Source organism: Geotrypetes seraphini, chromosome 9, assembly GCF_902459505.1.
Source record: "Geotrypetes seraphini chromosome 9, aGeoSer1.1, whole genome shotgun sequence".
NCBI lineage: Eukaryota > Metazoa > Chordata > Amphibia > Gymnophiona > Dermophiidae > Geotrypetes > Geotrypetes seraphini.
Window position 1 is genome coordinate 104,186,773 of NC_047092.1, and position 26,248 is coordinate 104,213,020.

At 45.6% G+C, this 26,248-nt stretch overlaps 1 protein-coding gene across 1 annotated transcript in view; it reads right to left on the bottom strand.

Moving 5' to 3' along the window:
• TF (transferrin) overlaps positions 1 to 26,248 on the bottom strand; it is a 587,202-nt gene that overhangs the window by 150,150 nt on the left and 410,804 nt on the right. The window contains exon 13 of the mRNA XM_033958374.1: positions 1,557 to 1,704. Within this exon, the coding sequence (XP_033814265.1) occupies positions 1,557 to 1,704 (148 nt within the window). The remainder of the gene's footprint in view (positions 1 to 1,556; positions 1,705 to 26,248) is intronic.

Genomic DNA, 26,248 nt, shown 5'->3' on the forward strand with positions numbered 1-26,248 from the left:
TAGAGCAGCTTCCTCTGCACATCCTGAGGCTGCGAGTTCATTTTCCACTGCAACTTCTTGTGACTCTGGGCAAGTCACTTAGCACTGCATTGCTCCAGGTACAATAAAAGCACCTGTCTAAAATATATAAACTGCTTTGATTATGTAAACCATACAGAAAAAGCAATATACAAGTCCCATCTCCACCCCCCCACCCTATTATTCTTGACATACCTGTTCAAAAAGATGCAGTAATATAAATGGAACATATTCCAGTAAAAGCACATAAAAGCTATGGGGCTCATAATAACAAAAACAAAAAACATGTCCATAAAGTGGCCTAAATCGGTATTTGGATGATCAAAAAGACAGATCATCCAAGTACCGATAATCAAAGCTGGTTTTAGACATATCTAAAACCAGCTTAGGCCTCTCCCCTGCCTCTGAATGTCTAGAGCATGGGTGTCCAACCCGCGGCCCCAAGAAGTATTTTGTGCGGCCCTACTCACACTCGAAAGTGATGCGGTGTTTTCTATCTTGCCAGTGCCCTCCTCCATCTTCTGCAGCGTTCACTGAAAGCCACGGGCAGCGGATCCTATATGCCTCTTGCGGCTGACCCAGAAGTGTTCCCTCTGATGTTGCGACGTCAGAGGGAACACTTCCAGATCAGCCGCAGGAACCACATGGAAGCTTCTGCCCACAGCTTTCAGCAAACGCTGCAGGAAGATGGAGGAGGGCACTGGCAAGACAGAAAACACCGCATCACTAAGGCACCTGGCAAGATGGTAAACACCCTCGAGCGTGAGCGGGGCCGCATGTGTCTTGCAGAGAGAAGACCATCCGATATTCGCGGTGGGGGAGGGGTTTGGGGTGCCTTCTTCAGCAGGAGGGCTTGGGATCCCTCCTGCCGATTTGTGGTTTTGTCGGGGGGGGGGGGGGGGGGATCGGGATCACAATCGCGGCCACGACTGTTGCGGTGGGGGGGTGAACCGGTTATAGGATTCTGTAACCAGCGTTGTTTTTTGACAGATGCCAGTTACAGAATCCTACTTTTAGGTGAAGGACTGGCCCCTCCTTCACCTAAAAGGTCTGGGTTTGGGCATTTGGGACTTGGGCAATTTTTTGGTTGGGAATGTGGTGTAGGGATAGACGTAGTGGCAGTCTGGGCCAGTAGATTACTGAACGTGCAGGTAGGCCATTCTTAAAAAAAAAAAAACTCAGTTTGGATGGGATTTTTTTGAGAATGGACATTTCCCTGCTGTCAGTGTTTACTGACTTAGGCCAAAAGGGGACTTAGATATGTTTTTTTATTATGCCCTTCATGTCTACTAATTACCTATAATAATTTGTAAAATGAAATAAGAAATAATATTAAGCTAAATTATAATGGGTCACACATTAGTATAAGGATCAATGAGGAGTGCTGAGCTATACCGCTCGGGTGGCGCTCTGAAGATCCTGTCCTAATGTGATCGTTAAGAGTGTTATTATAGCGTTGAGATTGGGAAGACTACTGATTTGGAAGATTATTTATATCTTAATAAATTAGGGCCAACATTTTTCTGCATCCAAGTTACCTGATTGCCCCTGTGTATCCATAGTATGGCTCATCAGTATTTGGTTGACATTTTGAGTCTGGTTTCTTTAATCCACTGCCAATACAGAGATCACAAAGTGATGAACTGGGGTCAGCTCCAGGAGCACAGCTTTGACTGAAGAACTGAGCTATTAGGAAGGCACAGAGAAAGACATCATCAGGAAAGAGGAAGCCTTGATTGATCTATTGAATTTTAAGAAACATGAACATAGTTGATAATTTTACTCAAATGTAAAATATTTTAAGGAGCTGGTTAAGTGCATATGGAGTGTGGTGGTGGTGGTAGAGGGGAAGAAATCTGAGTTTGGGCAGGAACCATAAGTATTTGAATTATCAAGCAACAATAGTAGACACTTATTACTAGTATGCTAGAATAGTAACAAAGTAACATAGTAAATGACGGCAGATAAAGACCTGAATGGTCCATCCATTCTGTCCAAAAATTACATGCATTATAAATTCATGATTAAATTCTTATAAACAAAGTAAAATACCACTGTCTGTTTCTCAAAGGTTGAAGCAACTTAGCATTCCTCATTCCATGGATGACATGTATAACACTTTGTTGCCTAGGTGAGCATCAGGAAAATTACTTTAAGCTAAATATTACAGTTTGTAGGAAGGTCAGGGCTGAGACCTACCAGCTTGTGCTGGAAGGCTGTTGACATAGACAATCCATGCATTCCACATTCCCTAGCAACAGCAGCAGATGAATCCAGAGACCAATGGGATAGCTCACATCTACCAGCAGGCGGAGATAGAGAAACTGATTAACAGGTGGTCCTATTGGCTGGCACTCCTCCTGTTTATCCAGTATTCTCTATCTCCCAGCAGGAAAAGGTCGCTATTCAACTAGCTCCTGAATTCTGGCTGTGACTGGAACTTTATTTTCTCCTGTTGAGGTTTCTCTTCAGTGAGCTGGCAATGCTATTTCTCCTGTTGAGATTTTCTCTTCAGTAGACAGGGGTGTCCGGCTGAACGGTGCTGGCTTTAGGGGTTACACCTGGGCCCCCCCAGGTCCCTGCCTCACCCTCCCTCCAGTGATAGAGGGTCTGACTGGGTCTCAATTTTTTTTCTTCTTTCCCTTCTCTGTATAAAAAAAAAAAAAAAAAAAAAAAGACCACAGTTGTTACATTCTGCCATGCTTTTGCTGCAAACTGGCTTCAACCGGCCCTAACAACCAGCTTGTGAGTATGTCTGGCTTTTACGGTTGTTTGAACTTCAGGTTCTGTTTCGGAGTCTTAGTACTGTGGGTTCGGTCATCGTACATTTAAGGTATGGATATTTTATTGAGGCTAAGTTTTATGACTAGAAATCCGTGGAGGGAGCCGGGACTTCCCGCCCTTTGCATGCACGCGCTTGGTTTCCTTGTTGGTTACAGTGCGGCAGTAGCGATGTGATTTCATGCTCATACTTGTTCTCATTGTTGGGTTTCAGTGCAGCAGTAGACCTGTTTATTCTGAGGCTCTCTTTCATCGGTGTTTGTCACGGCCATGTGCAGCTGATTGTGCAGGTGCCGGTTTATAGCAGCGCGCATGAGATGGGACATGTTTTTTCCGGCGCTGTGGGCCGTTCTTCTGGTTATTCCCCGAGTCTGATTTTCTTTCTATGCAAGCCGCGGCAGGGTAAATTTTGCGGGGCTCGAATCTGGCTATGTTTCTAGGAGCGTTGATGCAACGACCACGTGTCAACGAGAATCAGGCGTGCGCTTGGGTCTCCGGCGATGACGGGAGAGCTGCAGCGTTCCGGTAGTTTGTTTCCAGCTGACTTTGGTCAGGGTATGCCGGGGCTTCTCTCCTTTCCGGTTCAGACAAGTTGTATGTGTTTCACCAGCTTTGGGACAAGCTTGGGCAGATTTATATGTCTATGTCTGTGTTCCTGCTGTACTCCCTTGAAGGAAGCTGCTTGTTTAATCGGACTCTGGGGTTAGCACTCAAGGGGTTTACCAGAGAGACTCTGACCTGGGCTAGGTCACCCAGTCTCGGTTTGTCTCCGGACTGGGGGCGACATACAGCAACTCACGGCACGGTGAGATCAGCAGTAAGATAGTGCCCTGTATTTCACACAGGTATCTCATTGTCTCTCTTGGAGTCCCTGTAGATTGAGCCTTTGTCTGTTGGTAACTGTCCTTATTTGGGCTTCTGTGCTGAGCTGCAGGTGTCTAGTAGTGGCACAGGATATATATGCCTAAAGGTAGTACAAGCAGTTTCCAAGTTCGAGCTGTCTCTATGGGCATAATGACACTGCGCATCTTCCTGCGGCCAGGACTTTCTTTCTCTATTTCTGAGGGGGCCTGGACTTCAGATTTCCATGCTTATCACGCTGGTTTCTCAGGAGCCAGTTACCTATTCTATCAAACCCGTGGAGGATCACGCGCTATGTGGCTGTTAGCCTCATCCCTGAAGCTCTCATTAGCGATGTGAGCTTTGTCTGATACCTGTAAGGATGCTGTTGTTTTCCACGGGGCGGTAGATGCAGCATCTTGATTGAGTCTAGTACGTATTCTCTTTAAAGGACATAAGTATTTTGCTCATGTTGCATGGGGTTAGTACTGTTTTCATGGTTCCAGTATATTCCTCTTTACATTGTGAAACTTGATTTTTCCTAGGAGAATCTTCTTGCAGATCCTACAGTCTCATCCTGCCATTCCCTGACCTTCTGCACTTCATTCTGAGGGGATCTTGACTTCTTCCAATGACTCTTCAGGCTTTCTCATGAGGGAGAAGACGCTATAATGTGAGGTCAGGGGGCTGTGAAGATTTTTCAGGATGCTTGCATCTTTGCATCCTCAGGTTTCCAGTTCGTTCTTGGAATCTCTATGTTTTGTGTTTCCCTTTTCAGTGTTACTGGTCCTCAGGACAGTTCTTGTAGTTCTTCGGGAACTAAGGGACGTTGTTCCACTTACTGCATGGTGCCCGAGACTGGGGCATTGGGCAGGCTGGATCCCATTCTGCTGAATTAGTTTCTTGGGGTTACACATTTCTGCAGACAACCTGGGAGTATATTTACATTTTCTCTATGGACTCCGAATCGGCACTTGGTTTGCCTGCCTCTCTTGGAGCAGCGCTTTCGGTTTTGGCACATGCCATTTCGCCTACCCAAGGCTTCACGAACGTTTTAGGTGATGTGGGCGGTGGTACCGTTTTGACACTACCAGGCGATTCATCTAATTTCTTCTTGACTGCCTGCTTGATTCGGACGACTTCCAGTTGGGCCATTTGACTGACACGAAAAGGATGGTATCTTTTCCTCAGTTCTTTACACGTGCATCTTCGAATTTGCACAGCGCTCTTTTCTCCTGTACTATTTATAGGTATATCGGGGTAATGTTTTCTTCATATAGGAGAGACATGGGTTTTTTTCCGGAGACTTGGGCGTGGGGTCTCAGTCTCAGATTGGTATTCTTCTTTGCTTACCATGACCAAGAGTATGGGATTCTGTACAGTTTCTGGGATCCATATTGCTGACTCCACTGGGAACTTCGGCTTGCTTTCCCCTTCTTACGCTACAGCAGTCGCTTTTGTTCCGGTGGTTCCCGGTATCTCAGGGCTCCAATTATTTGGTATGCTCCTCCTGCATCGCTTTGTATGATTTGGTGGCTCAGCGCGATTTCTCTTTTCCTGGGCTGTCAGGTTGGGGGGCTTGGTGGCTTCCATCCTCAGCTCCAGGAGTCTGGTCTTCAAAGGTGACTCAGTACTTGTTCATTCTTCTACTCTTGAGCAGGGTCAGGCTACCTTTCTTCCGGATTGCCGCTGAGGGTCCTTTTGGTCAGTATTAGGATGGGGGTATTTCTCTACAGCTTGGGCAGTAGGTGTTGTACTCAGTTGGCAGGTGAAGTTGGTCTGCTTCAATGAGTGGACTCTCATCTTCGTCTTCTGTTGGCAGATCCTTTTATGGATCAGGATAAGAGTTTGGATAGACTTTCTCTCCACGGAATCTGAGCATGGCCCATTTCTTGTATGTTACAGTGTACAGCGCTGTGTACGCTCTGGAAAGTGTGCATGTTAGTAATAGTGTAATCTTCTGCATCCTGGATATTGAGATTTGTGGCTCAGGCGTTCTAGCTCTTTTTATGGACGTGAGATTTCCTTGACTTAGACCTCATGGCCTCGTCTCTCAATTCTAAGCTTCCTAGCTTCTTCGGCGGGCCCAGGGAGTGGGAGTTAGAGGGGGTAGCTGCATGGCTCCTTTCTCACCTCTGCCTTCTTTTTCAGTGTTTTCCGCTGGCTGATGATGGCTTGGATTTGCCATCTCGAGCTCACTTTCCGGGCACAGTATTTGTAGAATCTCTGGATTGGCGGCGCCATCCTTACTATGCGGATTTGATGAGTCTTTCGACAGCCGGACTAAGAAGTTTCCTGGTATCTCCGGCTTTGCTCGCCTAGGGTCCGATCAACATGGATATTTGTACTACTTTAGTATTACGACCTAGTTTTTTGAAAAATCTTGGCTGATGTGTAAGGGTTATGTGAAGCAGGTTGTTTCTTCTCTTATCCAGGTGCTACGGAAGTCTTCTCCTGTGGCTTCTGCTTCCTTTTGGAGGTTTTTCCTTTCTTGGGTGCTTCTTAACGTTTGAACCACTCCAGAGTTCCTTTTTGGCACAAGTGTATTGCCGAGGGCTTAGCGTTCAATTCCCTTCAGCTTCTAGTGCCATTCTTGGCTTGTTACAAGGGCTAGGTATGTTGCTCTTTGCTTACTTCTCAGCTTCATGTAGTTCAGTTCCTAAACAGAGTGCGGTATATTCATGCGCCTCTTAGAAAGCCCGGTTTGGAGTACAATCTTCACGTATTTCTTCTCAGTTTACCGAAGGCTTCATTTCATCCTTGTCTTTTGGGACTCTAAAGGGCTGTGCCGTTGAACATGGGGTTGGCTTCAGCTCTGCAGTTTTCTATGTTGCAGGCCTTGTTTAACGGGGATTCCTATTTCTGATTTCCGAAATATGGGGTATCAGTTCGGATGGTACCACTATTTCTTTCTAGGGGGGTGTCTTTTCTTTTATGTCATGCTCGCTTTTCCTTCCTTCTTCCTGGGAGGAGAAATTGGGAGCAGTGCTTTTATTCACTGCATTTTTTGATACGTACGTAGCGTTCTCCGCGAGCTCGGTTTCTAACGACTTTTAGTTGTTTATATCTCCTTTTTGTATTCTTCAAGGGACACCTCAAACGTATGGCGGTGTCCGAAGCCTCCATCACTCAATGGGTCCAGGAGGACATTCTTTATGCTTGCTTGCTGGCAGGGAAGAGGTTGGCAAAAGAACTTCATGACCATTCCGCCGGAGCGATGGCTACTTCTTGGGCTCAGCCCAGAGGTTTTATTCCTTGGAGGAGATTTGTCTTGCGGCTAATTGGTCTTCCGAGAGTGCTTTTTCTTCACATTTTCTGCTTGGATGTGGGGGCGCATGCAGTAGGGGCGTTTTGTGCTTCGGTTGTTGCGGAGGCGGCGTTTGCTTCCCACCCAGATTGAGGATTTCTTTGCTACATCCCATTGGTCTCTGGATTCATCTGCTGCTGTTGCTAGGGAAGGAAAAATTATGTTCTTACCTGTTAATTTTCTTTCCCTTAGACGCAGCAGATGAATCCAGAGCCCCACCCTTTCTGGATATTGTCTCTCGGTTTTTTCTTTTGCAACTTTCGCAGTTTGTTATTATGGCAGGTTGTTTTCTGTATTATTGCATTTTGAGATTTGTTATGGGAAAGAAGTTTTTTACATGCTATGCCTATTGATGATTACGGATGCTTGGGCAAGGAGCTATACTGGATAAACAGGAGGAGCACCAGCCAATAGGACCACCTGTTAATCAGTTTCTCTATCTCCGCCTGCTGGTAGATGTGAGCTATCCCATTGGTCTCTGGATTCATCTGCTGCGTCTAAGGGAAAGAAAATTAACAGGTAGGAACATAATTTTTCCTTCCTCTTACACATAGGCATAATTTGACTGTTTCATTTAAAGGTGGGGATGGGTGGCTGTGATACATTAGCATAATTATTTACATATATGTATCTATCTATTCATCTTATACATATTCATTATGGTTATCTCAAAAAAATAGACTGATAAGAACCCAACTTATTGGACAGTGAAGAATTTTTTTCCCCACTAAAATAAGCAGCAGTAAGGGATGTTTGTCTCATGGTGCCCCAACACATCCCCATGAATTAGCAAGAGTGCACACTGTCACTCTCCTCTTTTCATCACTAGTGTAGCCTGCTCTCTTCTTCCTGCCTTCCTTCTTTAGGTAGCTCTCCCTTTTCTCCCAGTACTCATCATTTTCCCCATACCATGCCAATGTGAGCCATGGAAATACACAGACTTAGATGAAAATATGCTATATTTGGGAGGCAAAACGGCTGACAATGACAGCAAGTAGTTTCTTACCTTCCTGAACATCTTCAGATGGGTTAGATTTGTGTATTCCATAACAGTTAGAGGAACAAACCTCACTCTTAAAACAGCCTCTTTCAGAAGTTTGTAGGGTGTAACATCAACCAACAATATACTGTGATGAAGCCCTTGGGCCAACAGCAACCACTGCTACCAATTGTGGCCAAGAGGGGTCACTCACATCACTCTACTTGGGTCTTTAACCTTTCTAGAGCACCATTTGCTCATATGAGATAGAGACTGTTAGCTTTACAAGGCTTGCTGTCAGCATTTTCTGTTGGCCTAACCCAGGAGTGGGCAACTCCGGTCCTTGAGGGCCGGAATCCAGTCGGGTTTTCAAGATTTCCCCAATGAATATGCATGAGATCTATTTGCATGCACTGCTCTAAAAGCATATTCATTGGGGAAATCGTGAAAACCCACTGGAATCCGGCCCTCGAGGACCGGAGTTGCCCACCCCTGGCCTAACTAATGCCAGCAAAGGCCTAACCAATGCCAGCAAAGGCCTATGGGAGATTATATCAAACAGATCTGATCTTGGGGGATGTCAGTGCAGATAGACTATTTTGCCTTAGAATGCCCTAAATTACGTCTAAATTTTCAGTGCTTAAGAGTCACAAAAATCCTTGGCACAGCCTTGAGGTTCAACAGATATGCAAAGGTCCAGCGTTTAAAGAAGAGAATGGCCCCAGCTGCAAGTTCTGGCACAGATAGATAGGGCTGGATTCTATATAACATGCCCAATTTCAGCAGCTGCCTAAGCGGCTTTTGAGAATTGCATATGGGCATCCTATATAGAATCATGTCTCTCCTGACCGACAGACACCTAACCCCACCTAACCACCCTGATTCTCTAACTGGCCTCTATGTCACAGTCGCCAGTAAGAGAATTGCATTGTCGCTGAGCTGATTGCGGCAAGGGACTCTCCCTGCTTTGATCAGTGTAGTGGCCGAAGCAGAGAACCCACCCCCCAGCAAAGTCGACTGTCAGGAGGGATGCCCACTCCATCCTGCCACCAGACCACCTAGACATACTCTGGCAGCTGGGATGCCCACTCCCTCCTGTTGGAACTCCAGAAGTCCTCCCCTCCACTGAATGTCTGCAGCAGGAGGAGTGCTGAATTACTACTACCGCCACTCCCACCCCCTGAGATATCCCCTGGCAGAAGGGATGCCCACTCCCTCCTGCTGCTGGCCCCATCATCCCCCAAAGCCTCCAAACACTCCCCGACTCCACCCTGACATTCTCCGATTCCACCCCTGATGCTCTCTGACAGCCTAAATCCCCCTGCCACTCCCGAGTCCACCCACCCCAAATGCCCCGTGCCTTTATTTGATGGCTGGCAAGAGGGATGCCCTTCTCTACTGCCAGCAGGCTCACCACTGCAAAATGGTGGTCCTTCCTCTTCCCGGTGCATTCTAGGATGCACCGGGAAGGGGTCTTAGGCCCTGATTGGCTCAGATGCCTAAGGCCCTGATTGGCTCAGATGCTTAAGGCCCCCATAGGAAGGACCTTAAGCACCTGGGCCAACTGGAGTCCTAGGCCTCCTTCCTAGTGCATTCTGGGATGCAGTGGGAGTGGCCTAAGACTCCAATTGGCCAGATCCCTAAGTCTCCTCCCATGGATGACATATTGGGAAGGAAGGGCCTTAGGTATCTGAGCCAATCAGGGCCTTATGGTCCTCCCCAGAGCTTCCCTGAATGCACCGGGAAGGTGAAGTTCTGCTATTTTGCAGTGGCGGGCCTGCCGGCAGGATGGAACACACATCCCTCTTGCTGGCCATCGAATAAAGGTACGGGGGGCTCTGAGGGCCATCAAATATGGGGGGCATTCAGGGGGGCTCAGGGGCGGCAGGGGTATCTTGGGGGAATTTGGGGGAGTGTCAGGGGGATCTTGGGGTGTCGGGGAGAGTCAGGGGTGCAGTTGGGGAGTGTGAGGTGAAGTCTGGGAGAGTTTGGGAGGCTTTGGGGCATGATGGGGCCAGCGGCAGGAGGGAGTGGGGATCCTCAGGAGAGGTTCCAGCAGGAGGGAGTGGGCATCCCTCCTGCCAGTCAACTTTGCGGGAGGGAAGGGGGATGGACACGGGTTCCCTGCTGCAGCCACTAAACTTATCACGGCAGGGACCCCTTAGCGACCAAATTTCCCTCCGGCCCGATTTACTTACCTCTCTGTCATCCATCCTCTGATCCGTGCATGCAAATGAGGTGAAACACATGCAAAGTAGACAGGGACTTGATTCACAACACAAAATTTCACATCCAACTGGGCTGGCCGATCACCTGAAGAAGCGACTGCTGGGGACCAGATAAAAACATCTTTCTGACCCTGTTCTGCAAACTCTCCTGCTCTGACCAGATCTCTTGTCTCCTGCCTCGCCCTGAATGCCGCCCTGCTCTGCACCATGTCTCCTGAATGCCGCCCTGATCTGCCCTACACTGCTTCATTCAGCACAATCTCATGACTCCCTGTAGCTGTGAAAAGTCTTATCTTATGCAGTATAAACTCCTGCCCTTTCCCGAATCTCTCCTGCCCTGCTAGCCTGTGGTTTTAACCCCGCGGGTTTAAAGCGGGTTAAAACCACGGGCTCGCAGGGCTAAAAACTAGTAAAAAAAAAAATATGGAAAGTTAAAATTTAAATAAAAAAGGTTGCGGCTTGGACAGGCATGCGCAGACCATCTACAGATGGTCTACGCTTGCACGTGGATCGCACAACGGCGATCTGTGCCGCCAGATGGGGGCGTTCCTCCGATCGCCCCCATCTGCATATTTTAGCTTCCAGAATTTGTCAGACCTGCTCGGATCGGGCCCAATCAGGCAGGTTGATGAATATAGTAACATAGTAGATGATGGCAGAACGGTCCATCCAGTCTACCTAATTTGATTCAATTTAAATTTTTAAAATTTTTCCTTCTTAGCTATTTCTGGGCAAGAATCCAAAGCTCTACCCAGTACTGTGATTGGGTTCTAACTGCCGAAATCTCCGTCAAAACTGACTCCAGCCCATGTACACCCTCCCAGCCCATCCTCTCCCAAACGGCCATATACAGACAGACACAGACCATGCAAGTCTGCCCAGTATTGGCCTTAGTTCAATATTTAATATATACTAACATAGTAGATGATGGCAGATAAAGTCCCAAATGGTCAATATTTAATATATAGTAACATAGTAGATGACGGCAGATAAAGACCTGAATTTAGCCCTTAGTGTCCTTCAAAAGCCATGGTCACAGAAAGATATTGGAAAATAGCAGAAAATCCAGTCTATGAGGGACAGCTTCTCTCTTTTATCTCTTACAGTCTTTCAAACCTTCCTTACTATTGTTTCAAAAAGTTTACAGACAGATATGGGTACTTAACCACAATAGATTTTATTTTGTAAAATAAGATTCCAATCTATAAAAGCCTCCTCTCTTCACTTCCCCCCAACCCTCTCTCTCTCTCTCTCTTTCTCCGGACTCCCAGGCTTCTTCCTCTCTTTCTGCCTATTCACACCCATACACCCATCATTCAGACCTAAGGCAGACACACATTCATGCAGGTAAAACTGTCCTCTCTCTCTCTCTCATTTACACATACAGAAGCAGCCTCTGAATCTAACTGTACACTCCGTATTTGTAAAGCCTATTTCTATCTCTATAATAGAATATTTTTCTCTACTTTAGTACCAAGCATATTTTTGATGTTTCTTTCTTATAAGCATTGCATCTCTGTTATAGTAAGCCTATTTCTACACAATATATTTTATGCAACCACTCTTGGCTGTCATTGTCATTAATTTCACTTTCTGCTGAGCCTCCTGAGGGTACTGAGCCCAGGACCTCTGGCAGATTGTAGGGTCACAACCTTACATTTTGTGGACATGTCTGCTGCAACACTACCCCTGCAAAACCTTACAGAGGTCTCACCAGAGTCTTATATAGGGGCATTAATACCTCCTTTCTCCTACTAACCATACTTCTCCCTATGCACCCCAGCATCCTTCTAGCTTTTGCCATCACCTTTTTGACCTGTTTGGCCACATTAAGATCATCACATATTATCACTCCCAAGTCCCGCTCCTTTCATGCATAAAAGTTATTTTCCCCCTAAACCGTACCATTCTCTCAAATTTTTGCAGCCCAAATGCATGGCCTTATATTTTTTAGCATTAAATCTTAGCTGCCACATTTCAGACCATTCTTCAAGTTTCACTAGGTCCTTCCTCATGTTATTCATACCACCAAGGGTGTCTATTCTATTGCAGATTTTGGTATCTTCTGCAAAGAGGCAAATTTTACCCGACAACCCTTCAGTAACATCGCTTACAAAAATGTTAAAAAGAACAGGCCCAAGAACCGAACCTTGAGGTATACCACTGGTAACATCCTTTTCCTAAGAAATATCTCCACTACCCTCTTGTCTCCTTCCACTCAACCAGTTCCTGATCCAGTCTGTCACTTTGAGGCCCATTCAGAGAGCACCCAATTTTATTAGGCTTGTGTGGAACACTGTCAAAGGCTTTGCTAAAGTCTAAATATACCACATCTAGCGCACTCCCTCTATCCAATTCTCTTGTCATTCAGTCTAAGAAATTGACCAGATTTGTCTAAGACTTGGCCTGTATTTTTAGGAGTGTCAAGACACAAACACACAATTCTGTATAACAAACTTTTATTCTGGTTCGTTTGCCTCACATATTATAATAAAGCTTGGCTTACCTCAGCCAAATTCAGCCATATCCTTTCTCCTTGGACCTCTCTCTGAGTCAAATCTTGCAGAAATACTCCTCCCTGAGATCCGCCCCTCTGAATCAGTACTGAGCCAAGTAGTGTAGGGCATTCTGGGACCTGTAGTGCTCCTCAAATACATAGTACCCTCTGCTGCCCAGTGGCAGTCCCAGAGAGGGAAAATCCCTCACTCTGCCACATCTTGCCTCTAGTGAATCCATGATGCCTCAGGTCCTGTATTCCACTGTATTCCAGAAACTTCACTATTCTCTCTTTTAAAAGCATTTCCATTAATTTAGTTACCACAGAAGTCAGACTTACTGGCCTGTAGTTCCCTTCTTCCTTACTTCCACTTTTGTGGAGAGGGACCACAACCACCCTTCTGCAGTCCTCCAGTACCACTCATGATTCTATAAAAGCATTGAAAATGTCAGCCAATGGAGCCGCCAGAATATCCCTAAGTTCCTTCAGTACCCTCGGATATACACCATCCAGTCCCTTTGCTTGGTCCACCTTCAGTTTAGCTAGCTCCTCATAAACACAATCCTCTGAAAATCGATCAGGGTTTACCACATCTCTATCACTATTTGCATTTGCCTTCTGCAGTCCTGCTCCCGGCACTTCAGCTGTGAACACAGAATATACATTTTTGTTAAGCAATTCAAACATATCTTTATCAGCTTCTATATATATCTCTCCTTCACCTTTGAGTCTCACAATGCCACTTTTGCACTTCTCCCTATCACTAATATACCTAAAAAATGACTTGTCCTCCCATTTTACTGTGTCAGCTATTTTTTCTTCCATTTGTATCTTTGCTTTCCAGACTTCTCAACCAGCTTCTCTTAATTTTTCCAGATATTTTGGCCCAGGGGTTCCCAAATGGTCGATCGCGATCGACTCGCGTTGCCTTTGCGATCTTTTTCTCCCTGCTGCTTCCCCAAGCCAGGCCTGGCACGTACAAGCGCTGGACTTACAAAACTTCACATGGCTGGCCTGGAACTTCCTCCCCGACGTTAGAATTGACGTCAGAAGTGAAGTCTTGTGGGCCCAGCACTTGTACGCACCAGGCCTGGCTCGGGAAGCAGCAGGGAGAAATTGCGTTGGTGGCTTGGGGGTGGGGTAAGGGAAAGAATCGGGGAAGTGGAGAAATTGGCACGATGGCTTGGGAGGGCAGGGAGAGAGAAAGAAAGGCATAAAGAAAGAGGGGGTTCAGGGGGAGAGAGAAAGACAGGCAGAAAGAAAGAAAAATATTGGCTTTACAGAATAAAGAAGTGCAACCAGAGACTCATGAAATCACCAGTCAAAAAGGTAGGAAAAATGATTTTTTCAATTTAGTGATCAAAATATGTCCGTTTTGAGAATTTATATCTGCTCTCTATATTATGCACTATGGCCCCCTTTTACTAAACCGCAATAGCGATTTTTAGCGCAGGGAGCCTATGAGCATCGAGAGCAGCACAGGGCATTCAGCGCAGCTTCCTGCACTAAAAACCACTATCGCGGTTTAGTAAAAGGGGAGGGGGTATATTTGTCTATTTTTGTATAGTTGTTACTGAGGTGACATTGCATATTTTAAAGTCATCTGCCTTGACCTCTGATAAAAACCCCAAATACAAATGATAATTAACATTTTCTCTGTGTACTGTGTGCTTTGTGTTTTTTAAAATTTTATTGTTGGTAGATCATTTTGACTTGGTCATTTTAAAAGTAGTTCACAAGCCAAAAAAGTTTAGCCTGTCTTACTCTTTCTGCAATCTTATGTAGTTTATGAAAGCTGACTTCTTTTTCCTTACCTTTTCAACTACTACTTTTGAGAACCAAAGCGGCCTTCTTTTCCTCTTACTTTTACTTACTTCCCTTACAAAATGGTTTGCTTCCCTTACAATAGTTCCTTTCAGTTTTGCCCACTACTTTCCTACTTCTTCCAGATGTTCCCATTAAGACAATATCTTGATTTACCAACTTTCTGAGATAGGCATTGATTCTACAGTCTTAGACTGGTTCTCGAAATTCCTAAGATTTTGCTCATATACTGTCAATATGAATGGCACCATGTCATCTTCTTGGAAGCCATTATGCGGAGTCCCGCAGGGATCACCTCTGTTCCCTAATCTTTTCAACATCTATATGTCTACTTTAAAACTTTTCCATCTATCTCACTTTGAAACATTATATACATATGCAGATGACATCTTTGTCCTTCTTGAGATAGATTCAAATCTCACAAACCTTGCTGAGAATATAATAGCATGCATAATGAAACTTCAATCTTGGGCCCTTACTGTGCAAATGAAGCTGAATGAGTCCAAAACCAAACTACTGTGGCTTGGCCCAAAACTAGATCAACTACCTTCGTCCGTTTCATTGCCATCTGGATCTTCACTGCCGTCCTCGTACAATCCATTATCCTCTCCAGATTGGATTATTGCAATTCCATTTACCTAAGCTTAACAAAGAAAAGCCTTCACAGACTCCAACTAATCCAGAACACCGCGGCCAAACTTATCTTCTCAAAAAGTAAATTTGACCATGTCACACCGCTCCTATCCAAACTCCACTGGCTTCCCGTTATTTCCAGGATCTACTTTAAATGTGCCTGCCTAACCTTCACGTGGATCCTCCACGGTATCCTTCCTCCTTTTATCCCTCTATCCTGGAATTCCTCAAATCCAACCTCCACTAGATCCACTCAAAAATTAAAACTATCCTACCCCTCCTTAAAAGGCATCTCCCTTGTTGGTAAACTTGGCTCTTCCCTCCTTGGCTATCACTCAGCTCTGGAACAGTCTCCCTTCCCCTCTCCGCAATTTGAGCCCCCTTCTACCATTCCGTAAGCATCTGAAGACCTGGCTCTTCTCCAGAACGTAACCCCGTCCCGCTCCTGGCACTCTCACACCAACCTCTCTTCTCTCATACTTATATAATTCCACTGGAGTTCCGTTCCTTCCCTAACCATGTAAACCGTGTCGAGCTCCATCTGCGGAGATGATGCGGTATATAAACCCAAGATTTAGATTAGATTAGATTAGATTGAATTCTCAAGTAAAGTTCTGGGTGTCATTATAGACTCAATACTTTCATTCAATGACCATCTTAATTCTCTGGTAAAAAAAAAAAAAGCTTCTTTAGTCTCCATATGCTGAGGAAAGTGATATCCTGCTTCCAACAACAACATTTTGCTGTTCTTGTTCAATCAATCATTTTTTTGAGGTTGGACTATTGTAATTCGGTCAATCTAAGACTAACCAAGAACAGTCTTCAAAGACTTCAACAGATCCAGAATACTGCAGCTAGGTTGATCTTTGCAAAAAGCAAATGTGATCATGTTTCCTCACTTTTGTTAAAACTTCACTGGCTCCCAGTAATCTCTAAGGTTTACTTTAAATGTGTCTGCCTAACATTTAAGATCTTGCATGGCACTCTTCCTCCTGTAATTCCTCTATCCTGAAACTCTGTGAGACCTGATATTACCAGATCTATCCAAAAGCTCAAATTATCTTTCCCCTTGTTAAAAGGCGTTATCTATATTGGAAAATTAGGGAAATCTCTTTACTTTAAAATTACTGAGCTATCACGCTTGGGTGTGGCTGGAGTGGACGCCCCCGGGGCAGTCCTCGCAGTCCCGTCAATGGAGACATCCTCTTTGGCTTGGCCAGGATCCCAAATTCTATGATTCGTTGGTGGCGCGCTGGAAAGATTATTGCTTTCATAATGATCAGCACCGGGAGGACCCTGTTCTTTTTTGGGAAACCGCTAAGGTGGTTCTCCTTGGGCATATTATTAGTTATGTTTCGTAAGCCAAGAAGAATCGGGATCGGGAAATTTTTCGCTTGTCCCGGCTGATGGGGGCTCTTCGTCGAGGGTATGGCCGGCAGTCCTCTGATGTCAACCGGCAGGCCTTGTTGGACGTGCAGGTCGCTTTGAATGAGAAACTTCACCAGCGGGCAGCTAAAAGTTTGGCCTATTACAAATATCGTCTTTCTGCTTATGGTAACAAATGCGGTCGCCTCTTAGCTCGACTGATTTCTCATAAAGAGAGCAGACAGAAAATTGTAGCCCTTACATCTCCAGACTCTGGGCCTATTACAGCTGATGCGGACATTTGTCGGGCTTTTCGGGACTATTTTGCTGAGCTATATGCGGAACCTTCTACGCATGGTCTCCCGGGGGAGCTGTATTTGGACTCTTTGGATTTACCTGGTTTGGACCAGGCCCATCTGGAGACGTTGAATGCCCCGTTGTCGGAAGCGGAGGTGGATTCGGTTATTCGTCAAAGCCCGACTTTGAAGGTGCCGGGTCCTGACGGCTTTAGGGCGGAATTTTATAAGTTGTTGCGGGAAGATATTGTTGCGCCGTTTACGGCTATGATCAATGTCATGGTGGATGCGGAGGCAATGCCGGCTTACCTTAACTTAGCTCATATTATAGTTCTGCCTAAGCCGGGGTGGGACCCTGCCAGGGTGGAATCCTATCGCCCCCCCTATTTCTCTGCTCAATTGCGAGGTGAAGATCTTAGCTAAGGTTCTGGCCAATCGCTTGGCTTGTGTTCTTCCGGAGCTCCTTCATGAGGCTCAGGTTGGGTTTGTGCAGGGCCGTTCGGTCGAGAAAAATTTGAGATGCATTCTTGCCTCTTTGGAATTTTGTGCCCGCCGCCAACTGCCTTCGCTTCTGGTTAGCTTTGACGCAGAAAAAGCATTTGACCGGGTGCGTTGGGATTTTCTATTTGCCACCTTGGCCAAATATGGGTTTGTGGGCCGTTTTGTTTCGGCGGTGAAGGCCTTGTATGCTTGTCCAACAGCGGCCCTTATGGTGAACGGTTGCAGCTCTTCATTGTTTGATATTTCCCGCGGAACGAGACAGGGTTGTCCTTTGTCCCCGCTTTTGTTTATTCTCACTTTAGATCACGTGGTGCGTGCGATCCACTTGACTCCTGAGGTGCAGGGGGTTATTTTCGGTTCCCTTTGCTTTAAGGTGGCGGCTTTCGCGGACGACATCTTTGTTCATCTTACGGACCCACAGAGCTCGTTGCCGGCGTTATTGGAAACGATACAGGAGTATGGGGACTTTGCGGGTCTTCGTCTGAACTTGGGGAAGTCGGAGGCTTTGTCCACTTCGCCTGCTTTGCAGAGTAACTGGGGGGCTTCATTTCCGCTGCGTTGGGCGACGGATTCCTTCTGTTATCTGGGAATTCGGCTCATGGCTTCTTTTAGTCGGCTTTATTCTTTGAATGTCGGGGCGCTTTTGGATCGCACGTCGCAGCAGTTAGATCATTGGAAAGACTTTCCCCTTTCTTTGCTGGGACGCGTGGCGGTGATTCGCATGGTCATTTTTCCCCAGTGGCTCTATGTACTCCGGCTCCTCCCACTGCGTCTTCTCAAGAAGGACTTGAGGCGCCTGCGACGGGTTTTGGCTAGGTTTTGTTGGCGAGGGAGGAAACCTAGGTTGCGTTATGATTTACTGGTGGGGGGGTGGCAACAGGGTGGGCTTGGCATCCCGAATTTTGGGTTATATAATTTAGCATGTCTTTTGCGTCATCTTAAGGATTGGATGTTTGGGGATTCTCAATATACTCCCACCTCGCTGGAGACTATTCTGTATGCCCCGTATTCTCTCCTTGCCTTGCTTCACATGCCTGGGGGGGCCTTGCCACGGGAGGTTCGGGGCTCCATACTTTTAGCTTCCACGCGGGGGGCGTGGGAGGGTCTGGTTAGGCGCCTGGAGGGGGACCCGCGGGTGTCTTCTTTGCTACCCCTGATAGGCAATCCGGATTTTGTACCCGGGTTGGACAATTCGAGTTTCCGTCGTTGGAAGACGTTGGGATTTTTTTTGGTAGAACATCTGCTGACCGTCGATGGGGACCTGCGACCTTTAGCGGATCTGAGGGAGCGGTTGGGGCGAGGCTGGGGGGACACGTTCGCTGTCAAGTTAAACATTATATTCTCACGCTTCCCAGGGTTGCCCTTCAGCACCCGTTGGGGGCTCGTATTCGGGATCTGTATGCCCAGGTTGAGCCCTTTCAGACTTCGGTGTCCGCTTTATATCGGGCTTTGCTTCCTTTTGAGGCTCCTAGGAACTGTCTGAGGGTTCGGGATAGCTGGGCCTCGGAACTCCATCTGGACCTTGCTTCTTGGGAGGTCTCCCGGAATCTGGCGGGTTTTCCGCGTCTTATCCGAGGAGCCGTGTTGCAGGAATGTTATGCACGTATTTTGTATAGAGGGTATATCACCCAAGCTCAACTATTTAAATTTGGTGGTGTTGCTTCTCCACTGTGTCTCAAATGTAGTCGGGATCCGAACACATTTGCGCATGCTTTGTGAACTTGTTGGTGTATTCAGGCTTTTTGGGCTGAGGTTATCTCTTATTTGAGCTCGATTTTGGAGACGTCGGTAGACGGCACGGTTGAGCAGGTGGTACTGGATTTACCGGGAGCTTTTCGTTCCTTGCTTCCGGGAGCTCGATGGCTGTGTCGTAAGGTGTGTCTCCTGGCTCGTCATTGTATCATGCAGCAGTGGACCTCCCCGACTCCCCCATCTTTTTGGCATTGGAGAGCTCTTCTTCATGAGTTGGTTCTTCAGGAGGCCCGGGAGGTGGGGGGTTCCCTTAAACGTCAGCGGAGCTTTTTGTTGCTCTGGGATCCTTATATCAGTTCTTTGTCTCCTAGGGGACGTGGCCTTCTTCTGAACACTTTGACTTGAAGCGGCTTTCTCCTGGCCAGTTCTGGATCTCGACATCTCTCTGCTCTGGGGTCGGGGTTTGGGGGGGGGGCTTGTGGAGGGGTTGGAGGGGTTCTGCTTAGAGGGAGGGGGATGTCTAGCTGGTTTTGCTGTCCCAGGGTCATCAGAGTCCAGACCATGGGGGGGGGGGGGGAATTAGGTTTGTGCTTTTCTATGCCTGGCGTTCCACTTCCTTAGGGGGGCCGGGGGGGTGCTGGGGGGATGGGTTGGGGGAGGCGGGATTTTGGGGTGCTTTGGTATTTTTTAGGGCTGGCATTTTTGACAGGCTTTTGTATGGTTGTCTTTGTTTCTGCAGCCACTGTACTTTGTTCTTCTCTTTATGTTGGCATTTGTTGTTGCTATATTCACTTATGCGTGCCTGTTTCATTTTTTCATGTTAATAAAAATTGTTACAATCTAAAATTACTGAGCTATGTAACTTAGGCTCTTTCCAATTATTTTGAAAACATCTGAAAACGTGGCTATTTTAAAAAATGTAAATTCCGCTGCTCTCTATACAATCACTATTTCTTATTATATTTTCCTCTCTTCAAAACTCTTGTAAACCGTGCCGAGCTTTATCCTTATAGAGAAGATGCGATATATAAGCTTAAGGTTTAGATTAGTTTGACATACTCCCCTATCTGAACAAAATTAGTTTTTAAAAAAAGTTTAGAACTTTTACTTTTGAATGAGTCTTTTCTACACCTGTCTTAATTTTATACCACACCATGCAGGAATCACTGGATATCAGATGATTACCCACTATCATCAGAAACACTTTCCTTGTTTGTAAGCGCTAAGTCCGGTAGGGCCCTATCCTGCTGAATTCCATTACCAACTGCTGGAACAGTTCTCCTTGTAGAGAATCCAGGATCTTTCTACTTCTAGGAGACCCCACTATAGGGACACCCAATCAACATCTGGCATGTTAAAATCACTATTAGTAATACAGTGGAACCTTGGTTTACGAGCATAATTCGTTCCAGAAGCATGCTCGTAAACCAAAATACTCGTATATCAAAGCGAGTTTCCCCATAGGAACTAAGGGAAACTCGCTTGATTCGTTCCCACCCACCCCCATCCCCCGAGGCCAGCGGCACTGCTCTACCCCCCAAGAACTGGCATTGCTCCCTCCGCTCATGAAGGCCCTCCGTGTGATCCGCCATTCCCTCGCTCGTTTCGCCCCCCGCGTGATCCACCATCCCCCCGCTCGTGCCCCCCCCCCGCTCGCATCGCACCCCCCCCGCCGCGATCCGGCATAACCCAGGCACCCACCCACCCAATCACATTCCTTACCCCCATTTGGCACCGGCACCAACGCACAGGAAATGCCGGTGCCCGAAGATCTGCCTCCTTCTTCGCGCTGGGCCTTGAGCATCTGCGCATGGAGAACGGGAACCTGAAGGCCTTGAGCATGCACAGATGCTCAAGGCCCAGCGCGAAGAAGGAGGCAGATCTTCGGGCACCGGCACCGGCATTTCCTGTGTGTTGGTGCCGGTGCCGGTGCCAAATGGGGGTAAGGAATGTGATCGGGTGGGTGGGTGCCTGAGGCATGCCGTATCACGGTGGGGGGGAGGGATGCGACGCAAGCGGGGGGGGGTGCCGGATCGCAGGGGGGGGAACTCGTAAATCAAGGCACGCTTGGTTTCCGAGGCGCCGATTTTGCGAATGTTTTGCTCATCTTGCAAAACACTCGCAAACCAGTGCACTTGTAAACCAAGGTACCACTGTACTTCCCCTTTTGCAGATTTATTCTAAATGTCTACTATTAAATCTCTGTCCAATTCTTCTGCCTCTGAAGGAGAGCTGTATTTCACACCAATGTAAATACATTTTCCATTCCCTTTTTCCAGATTGACTCATAATGCCTCTTCCTTCCTTGCAAATCCTTCAATTGTGTGGCTTTAATATGAACTTTTAACATATGCAAATCCCCCTCCTTTTTTCCTACCCTGTCTTTTCTGAACAGATTATAGCCTGGTATAAATATATCCCAATCATGGTTCTCCGTGAACCAAGGGCTAGATTCACTAAGGACACCGATCGTGTCCTGACCACTTTGCGACCCGATTTTCCTCCTACCTGATTCACTAACCTTGTGGCCGATCATCCTCTGATCCGATCCAATTCATGCATGCAAAGTAGGAAGGATGCAATTCACTAAACAATTGCAGGCACACTGACTGGACTGGCCGATCCAAAAACAAGCGACTGCTGAGGACCAGTTGCTTGTGCAAAAACCCTGCTCTCTGCCCCAATTCTGCTTCTCTGCCCCAATCTCCTGCTCTCTGAACTGATCTCCTGCTTCTCCTGCTTTCTGCCCCGACTCTCCTGCCCTTCCCTGCAGTGCAAGCCCGTGGTTTTAACCCAAGGGTTTAAAGCAGGTTAAAACCACGGGCTCGCGAAGTGAAGTGAAGTGAAGTGAATTAGTAAAGTAAAAAACTGTTTCCAGCTCTTGTGACACACCTATACCCTGCTCTGACCGGCAGGGGTATAGTTGTGTTGAATCTTGGCCTGTCGGCGTGGCCTCCTCAGGTAGGAGGAAGGCTTTTCAAGTTAGAACAGACCTAGGCTCCTGCCTAGTCTGCCAGGCCACATTGAGATCCTCTTTGCCCAAAAAAGAGGTGACACAATTTTAAGTCTGTTCAAAACTTGTTCATTAGCTTTATTAACCAAGGGGGTCTGAATACTATCAGCCACCCACATAGAATGTAGCACTTCAACATACAGTAGAAATACCATACAGATGTCAGAGTTGTCAGAATGGCTTACAGTTAGAGTATGGCATATAATGGCAATTCCCTGGACTTGCCTTGCTTTGAAAATAGTCCTTTTCACCAGGGTTCAGAAACACAAAAATGCCACAAAAATAAATCTCCCAAAAATCATGAAAAAAAACTGCCTAACAAAGCAGGAACCTAAAGTAGCAACTGTGACAATGTCCCAACTTTCAGCTAACCTAGCTGAATAAAGTTAAAGAGTTCAGAGCTGACTTCTAAGCTCATTAGTAACAGCTGAGTTTCTCAGCTCACGAGCACAGCAGGGCAATCGATAAGCTGCAGAGTTTTGCTGAAGCTTTCACACAGGCAATTCACACTTATCCAAGATACAGTTCCCTTGAGCAAACACTGACTTCCGGGCAGCCCCCAAAGTGAAACGGAGAGGCTCTCCTGCTATCTCTAATCACTGCCAGCTGGGGCTTGGATTACGGGAGCCAGCACAGGCACAGCCTTGCTTCACTCCCTTTAGGAACTAACCTCCATTTCAGCAGGGGAATTATCAGCTTCCACAAACGGCTCAGAAATCTCCATGGCTTCTGCCTTCTCAGCAGTAGCTGGGGTTGAGCTTAGGCAGTCCTCAGACATCTCTATGTCCTCACTAAAGTGGGGTTGAGGAGAGAGACTTCTCTCCTTCTCTGCCTCCTTGCACTGCTGTAGGTCATGCCTTGCCCAAGGCTTCTCAGCTCCTGCTCGGTCCCTGCTCCCCTTACAGTGATTCCATGCTCTGTTCTTATGTGAATTAAAGCCCCACCCCTCTCTCCTAGGAGCCTGGGGGTTGGGCAGGCAATCCCTAGGGAAATCATACAGCTTCCTCCTAGGCTGGTAATGAGCATACCTTCCAGCATTGGGACTCCACTTCTCAACAAAAGTCCTCCCAGGCTTTCTGGTGTACCTGCCCTGAACTGGCGCTCTCTGCGGGGTACTCCTATGCTCATACCTCCCCTGACCTACCTCACTGTCTGAGGGGTAGTCAGCCAATTCCAAAACTTTACTTTTAACCTGGTCAGCCCTTCTGACCAGGGACCGTATTCAAGTTTCAAGTTTATTAAAATATTTGTTTGACCGCTTAATCTAATTTCTAAGTGGTTAACATAATAAAATTACATAAAAACAAGTTAAACAGTTACATTGAGACGTATATTAAAACAGGGAAAACAAGTGACTTGCACAGACATACGGCAACAAAGGGACAGATGGGGAAGAACTACAATTGATATAGGATAGGCAAAACATAAATGGCTAAAACAATAGGTTAGGTAAAAAATTATTAATAAAAATTAAGATTTAATTATAAACTTGGCCCTTAAAAGGGCATTTTAACCAAAAGCGACTCAGAATAAAAATGTCTTTAATCCTGTTTTAAATTGTTTTATATCTGATTCGTTACGAAGATATATAGGCAATAAATTCCAGAGAGAAGGAGCAGTAACAGCAAAATTGTTGGTGCGTAAAGTATTAATTGATTTTAAAGAAGGTATAACTAAAAGATTTTGAGAAGTTGAGCGGAGGGATTTTGATGTAACATATGGGATTAAAAGCCTATTAATAAAATCAGGTTGGTTATTCAGTCTGGTTGTAAATGTTAAAGGTGAAATTTTATAGTTAATCCTATGTTCGATTGGCAACCAATGGGCGTTGATTAGGAGAGGGGAGACGTGATCATATTTCTTTGCCCCGCTAATGATCTTAATAGCGGTATTTTGGACGATCTGTAGTCATCTGATCTCCTTTTTTGTAATGCCCTTATAAAGGGCATTACAGTAATTACAGGTACGTTAGATAAATTGTGAGCCCACCGGGACAGATAGGGAAAATACTTGAGTACCTGATTGTAAAACTGCTTAGATAACCTTGATAGGTGGTATATAAAAATCCTAATAAACTTGAAACTTGAAACTTGAACAGTTTTGATAGGGGAGGATTCAAATTTCAAGGGAGCTTGAAGTGTTGTACCTTCTTTTAACGGAAAGATCATTAGTTTAGATTTATTAATGTTAAGTGAAAGTTTGTTAACATCCAACCAAGATTTAATTTTTTCTAATTTGTGATTAATGAGGGCTACTTCTTCCTTATTATTTAAATCGATGGAATGAAGAAGTTGGACATCGTCCGTGTAAGCAAATGTGGTGAAACCGATGGATTGTGAGACAGTCAAGAGAGGTGCCAAAAAAATGTTAAAAAGCAGAGGAGATAGTATAGAGCCTTGCGGGATACCATGTTTACATGAGAAGGATTCAGATGAAGTATTATTGAAGACTACTTTAGAAGATCTATCTTTAAAGTAGGATATAAACCATTCCAAGACCTGGTCTGAGATACCGATTTCCTGAAACCTTGTTAAAAGTAAACAGTGATCAATGGTGTCAAATGCTGAGAAAAGGTCCAAAGAGAAGAGTAAAACAGATTGATGATGGTCGAGAAAGTAGAGTATTTTGGTGGTAAGGTCTAGAAGGGAATATTCTGTTGAATGACAATGACGAAAGCCGGTCTGATTAGGGTGTAGAACATTGGTTTTCTCAACGAAATCAGAAAGTTGTTGGAAAACGATTTTTTCTGTGAGTTTGGCCATAAATTTGCTATGGGGCGATAATTGGAAGGATCTTGCGTACTAACAGTTTTATCTTTAATATTCGGATGGATAATTGATTGTTTCCAAATTTTAGGTAAGGATCCGGAAGACAGACTTGAATTGACTAATTCCTTGATATATGGACCAAAAATAGAATAGAATCGTTTTAATAGGAAAGGAGGAATAACTTCTAAGCTAGTTCCTTTTATATTAAGTGTGTTAATACATCTTTGTATTTCCTCCAAACTAGGAAGGGTGAAATGTGAGCATCTAGAAAAAGACAAAATGGTTGATGTAGTAGAGTCTGCACAGTCATAGGAAGAACATGTGATTGCGTTGAATGGAATTTTTTCTCTTATTTTTTTGAACTTTGTTAATGAAAAATTTCTGCTTTTATCCCTTACAGGGACAAAGCTGGCTACAGGTTTGTCACACTCTGCCGGGCACGGAGGGCCAGTATATGCGCAGCCCGTCTACAGGCAAAGAAAATGGTTTGCACATGCGTCAGGATTGCTGGAGAGCGATCAGAGCGGTCGGTTGGGGGTGTGATTCCCATCGCCCTCATTTGCATGAGGGCGCTTCGTGAATCAGTCCCCCAGCCATGGATCCGATCCGATCCATGGCCTTAGTGAATCTAACCCCAAATCTCTGTGATAACCACTAAATCCAACTCTGCCTCTTCCATCACAGCCTCTAGATCCAGAACCTTGTTTCACATACTTCGAGCATATGCAGCTTTTCCCATACTTCGAGTATATACAGCTTTTCAGACATTGCCCCCTATCCCTTTTGTGTAGAGGTATTTAGTGATTCACTTACCTAAGGGCTTATACTCACCTGGGGTATTTAGTTAATTTATTACCAAAATCAATGCTTTGAATGTCGGGATGGTGTTGGATCGTTAGCAGAAAGGTTTCTAATGCAATGTTAAATAACAAAGGTGATAATGGGCAGCCTTGTCTTGTGCCTCTAGTTGGGGAAAAAGGCGTTGTCAATTTGTTATTAATATGAATCCTTGTTGTAGGGATGGAATATAGAACTTTGATCAGAGTGGAATATAGGAATTTATGGGAGTGTGAGGGCACAGGGATTACAGCTACAGCCTCAGCACCCTGAGGCTGTGGGTTCAAATCCCTCGCTGTTCCTTGTGACCCTGGGCAAAATCACTTAATCCTCTCATTGCCCCAGGTATACTAGATAGAGTTTGAGCCCACGGGAATAGATAGGGAAATATGATAAAGTACCTGAATGTAAACCACTTAGGATATAAGTGGTATATAAAATAAATAAAAATTAAGTGCATTCTGAGAAAAACCAAACCATTTTAAAGATTGAAATAGAAAAGGCTACTCAACCTGGTCGAACGCCTTTTCTGCATCTAAGGCAAGTGCGATATGTTGTTTTTCTGAATTTGAAATTGATTGAAGTATTTCTAAAAAGAGCCTAGTGTTATCATTAGATGATCTTCTATGCATAAATCCATTTTGGTTAACCAATATTATAATAGGAAGT